Source organism: Vicia villosa, unplaced genomic scaffold (genome assembly GCF_029867415.1).
Source record: "Vicia villosa cultivar HV-30 ecotype Madison, WI unplaced genomic scaffold, Vvil1.0 ctg.002551F_1_1, whole genome shotgun sequence".
Classification (NCBI taxonomy): Eukaryota; Viridiplantae; Streptophyta; class Magnoliopsida; order Fabales; family Fabaceae; genus Vicia; species Vicia villosa.
Genome location: NW_026705966.1, coordinates 318,928 through 323,943, shown reverse-complemented (window position 1 = coordinate 323,943; position 5,016 = coordinate 318,928). Strand labels below are relative to the sequence as shown.

The 5,016-nt window shown below is 32.4% G+C and overlaps 1 protein-coding gene across 1 annotated transcript; it reads left to right on the top strand.

Annotated features, from left to right (window-relative positions):
* The first annotated feature begins 741 nt into the window (after positions 1-741).
* Positions 742-1,858, top strand: LOC131639184 (pathogen-associated molecular patterns-induced protein A70-like). Its single transcript, XM_058909689.1, has one exon. The coding sequence runs from the start codon at positions 864-866 to the stop codon at positions 1,527-1,529; it is 666 nt and encodes a 221-aa protein (XP_058765672.1). The 5' UTR covers positions 742-863; the 3' UTR covers positions 1,530-1,858.
* The last annotated feature ends 3,158 nt before the right edge of the window (positions 1,859-5,016 follow it).

Genomic DNA, 5,016 nt, shown 5'->3' with positions numbered 1-5,016 from the left:
GCGGGTTACTTGGGGTCCGACCAACAACAGATGTAAACTGATTGTTATTAGCAATGTCAGTTTAGGGGAGGAAATGTTAAGTAAGTGGAGCATAATTAGTGGTCATAAGAGTAGTTTTAGTCAAGTTTGTTGTTTCATTTTGCTGAGTCAATAATCCTAATATTTAGGAGAAACAGACTTGCATCAGTTATTGAGTTGTTCCTTTATTTTAGCCACTTCCACGTTACTAGGCTTGTAAAACGTGGTAGCAGTTTGTTTCCTTTGTAGTAGCTATTTATGCCTTTGTTATATTCTTTCTGAATAAGAATCATTCTCAACATTTTGAGAGATATTTTTCTGTTTAGAGTTTGATTTTTCAACAAATTATACAATCATCAAGGAAATTGGCGACCACGAAGAAAGTAAAAAGCCCAGCTTGTTTATATAATGTGGCTGAGTTATGAAAGTATCAAGAGAGAATAACTCCCAACATTTCTTTTGTTTATCTATTGCTATCAGGATATTTAGTCCTTTGTTTTTGGATTCGAATATTTCTGTTTTGGTTGGATATTAATCCAAGTTTTTTGAGTAGAATTTGAAAATTTGATAATATTGTCAAAAATAACAACAACATCAATATTAAATTTTGATTCAAGTGTTACGTCGACAGCCTAACAAAACGACAACCTGCCATAAGAAGTAAACGTCGACAAGACAACTGAACTACAGTAACAAGTGGTTCATGAAAGAATCATGATATTTTTATCAACAGTTTCTATTTTCTTTCTTAAATAGACCCCCATATTTCTCTACATTACATCCATTAATTTCTTTCATCTCTCTCACCAACCAACACACTACGTAGAAACCTTCTAAACCACAAAATGACAGACTCCATAACTGGTAGTAATTTCGTAGCAATAGCAACCTGGTTTGCACCTTCACCCCTTTTCGTCCTTGTAAACCTTGTCATCGGTACCATAGCTCTCGTTTCTTGCTTCAATGCTACTCCCAAAATCAAAATCATCGAACGAGTCAAATCCATTAATACCCCTAACTACTACAACCACCAAGAACAAACATCTAGTAGTACAATTACAAAACCCGAGTCCACTCAACCACAACTCGTTGAAACACCAACCTTGTTAAAGCGTGTAGTGTCCTTCAATCTCTCCCTTCCTAAACTTGCGCCAGTAAAAACACATTACCTTCAACCGGAAACCGAAAAGTCATCTGCTGAACTGGATCCAAAACCGGTTTGTGATTCGGCTGATGAGGAGAAGAGGAAGGTGGAACTGAAGAGATCGGTGAGCGAGAAAGAATGTTCGATGACGTTGGACTGGGAGGAGGAAGAGGATGAAGAAGCGTTGGAGAGAAGGAGACCTGCGACCGCGATGGCGAGAAGTGAAACGACGACGTGTAAAGAAGATGAAGGGGTAGATGCAAAAGCTGATGATTTTATTAACATGTTTAAGAAGCAATTGAGGTTGCAGAGGCTTAATTCTTTTGTCCGGTATAGAAACACACTTACACTTCCCTCCTTTGAATAGAGTAGTTGTTCATGGATAAGATGCAAAATAATATTTATATAAAGGAAGAGAAAAAGAAATGAATATTTATATTGATGATTTTATCAATATGTTTGATTGGGAGACTAGTTTCTGAGAAATTTTATACAGTGTTATTTAACTATTGAGAACTATGATATTTTGTTCAAGTAGGCTTTGGTAGATATGTTTAGGAAATTGATTCACATGTAACAACTGCAATATTGCCTGCGAAACATGAGCTAAGGTTAGGCTTTTGCAGGTCAAAGTTGTTTTTTTGGACAACAAATTAATGAGATTGGATAGACATTACCTTATAAATATTGTTTTTTAGTTAATCAATTTAAAATGAAATTTAAATAAGTTGTATAAATAGAACTTTATTGAGTGATTTAATCCATCTAATATTATAATTACAAACAATTTTAATCCATTTAGATCTAAGATCATTTGACATTGTTGTGTATAGGTGTCGGGGAAACCTAAGTGTTATGGCTGGTCTGGTTCTTTTTGTCTTGTAAAAAGGCTGGATCCGATTTTAGGATCACATTCGCTTGTAATTTGTTTTTTTGGTAATAAAATATTAATATTAAAAAAAAACAATTTTAATTGTAAGAAAGATAATTTGATTGACTTAATCACACTATTAGACCTACACTTTAACAAAAAAAAATGATATTAACAAAATAAATCTAACAACAAGCAATTTTTAGAAAAATGAGAAAAGTCTAAACATGAAAATCTATAAAGAAAATTAAAAGAAAATAGAGAAAGAGAAGATTGTACGAGGACTTATACTGGTTAAGCATGTATGTCCTTCCATTTTGCCTAATTTAGTCTCCAATAGTAAGCCAATAAAAATTCGTGGGATTCTCCTATTTTGGCAATTATATGTTGTGTATATTATACAATCAAGGAACTAGATGCTGAAATTAAAAACTAAAAAAACAGTCTCAATATGAATCTTTTCTTCCTAGAAGCAAAATTCTCCTAGACCTTCGACCATTATTGCTTGTCCTCTTACTTAGATCCAAGATCCACTCAAGCATTTGTTTCGTAACAATATTTACTTGATCATACTGTTCCCTCTTGTATGAGCTCTTGGTTCAACATTATGGGACAAAAACTCTCAACCTTGTTCCGCAACTACATTCTCTTGACACTAACAAAGTCTCACTACTACAAAAAGCATATACAACAACACCCATTTTACCACGGTCCTTTGAAGAACCCTGGTGATATCTCTAAATTCATACGCCAATATTTTTATTTCTTAATTAAAAATAGTTAACATATTACCAAAGCTGTTTAGAATAACTGTGGTGGTATCATTAATCTTTCATGGGTCTGAATCTCAGCGCCAGCAAATTCATGATTTCTTTAGTATTTTAATTGCGTTTTTCATTTTTATTTTTAAATAAAAATAAAAGTGATATCATTACGATTGTTTAAACCACGCGTTAAATATATTTTTCAATTTTTAAAATTTTTTCAAATACTTAAAACCTGACGCTCTTTTTTATAAAATTTTATGGTAAATTCTTTGGTACCCATGAGTTTTAGTTGGTTATCAGTACCTTTAGTGTAAATTGATTTTAAATTTAATTTATTTTAAAAATAAAATAAAACAAAAAGATGATGTGGTGTTAAATACTATTATTTGATTGGATAAAGGTCTCGGTACCCAACTAAACTGGAGGGTACCGAAGTGTTCACCAAATTTCATTAAGTAAACCATATATCACCACGGTTGGTTTAGATGACCGTGGTGATATGATTTATTAACTTAAGCAAAACACAACAAGCATATCTCTTCAGTAGTCATTTTTTGTTTCCATTTGCGAAGCCATTTTCCTTATACATCTAATGTAAACTTTAGTTGTCATTGTTTTGATGTTTATGCTTATGTTGCTGATGCTGAAACAACATACATGCTTATGTGTTTTACCTTATGACAATATACATAGACTTTATGAGTATATTTTCTATGTTGTTTTATGATGATATGTGATCATAAATACATGCACTGATGTTGGTGGTGTTGTTTATGTTGTTTACGCCATCGTGATTGATGTTTATGTTTTTGTCTTGATGTTGAATGTTATATGTCTTGATAGATGGCATTTTCTTCATCTAGTAGCACTACTACAAAAAGTGCATATAACAACGCCAAAGTTACCAAGGTTCTTCCTAAAACCATGGTGACACTTCTAAACTCAAGCGCTAACATATTATTTTTATTTTTTAATTAAACAGTTTAAGGATATAATTACGGTTACTTTTGTAACCGTGGTGATACAATCAAGCTTTCCTGTGTTCGAACCTCAGCTCCCTCAAATAATTTATTTCTTTTACGTTAATGCGTGCCTTTTCATTTTTATTTATATTTCAATAAAAAATAATAGGGACATCTCCACGATTCTTTTGTAAAACTGTTGTTACACACTTAGTTTCTATTTTTCCATTGATAAAAGAAATAACCCTACCACCAACGCCGTAGACATCGCCGGGAAGAAGACAACAACATCTATACAATGTTCTACTTTGAGGTACGTCAAATATTTTCGACATTGTTGTTGTTCAGTTTCATTTCAATGTCGCATTTGAAGACAATCTCATCAAAGGTATTTCTATGTCTTTTTCCGCTGTAAAATCTCGATCTGGAAATTTCTGTGGTTGTGATGGTCGTATGGTTTCGTACCAATGCAAGAAGGGACAAAATAAAGGAAGGCTATTTTGGAGATGTCTATTTTGGAGGAGTGATGAAACATGTAATCTGTTCATATGAGATGACAATATGGTAGAAAAATGGGGAAATGAAGATGTGAGCTTCATGAAGTCAAAGCTGGAAGGTTTTAGCTATTTGAATGTTATGTATGAAGATTCAAAAAATAAGAACAAGAAATTGAAGAACAAATTGAAATCATAAAGATTTTCTAGAAATTTGAAGATGTTATGTTTTGTTATCTCCTTTATGTTTAATATTTACTTTATTATGAAATGTAATAGTTGAAGATGTTATATATGTTTAGGGTTTGAATTGCATTGTTCATGTTGAAATTGCAGATGCAATGAACATGACAAGAATGCAACTAACAGACAATTTCTTACGAGTAAGTTCATTACAAACTGTTGAATTTTCAATTACAATTATCATTCAAGTTGTTTGTTAGTATATTAGTTTATAGTTTAAGCTGATAGTTTAAGTTGTTAGTTTAAGTTGATAGCTTAAGAGAGTGATAAATTCCTAAAGTTAAGAAGAAAGATTAAAATTTCATTACATAAGGCCTTAATAATCAAATCTAAATCCTCTAGCTGAGAGGAAGTTTGACCAATCATAGGCTATCTCATCCTCATCACCAGAGTCGAAAAAAATCATATGCCTTCTCAACATTCTTCTTATTCTTATTCTTCTTCTTCTTCCTCTTCTTCCTCTTCTTCTTCTTCTTCTTCTTCTTCTTCTTCTTCTTCTCCTCCTCCTCACCCTGAG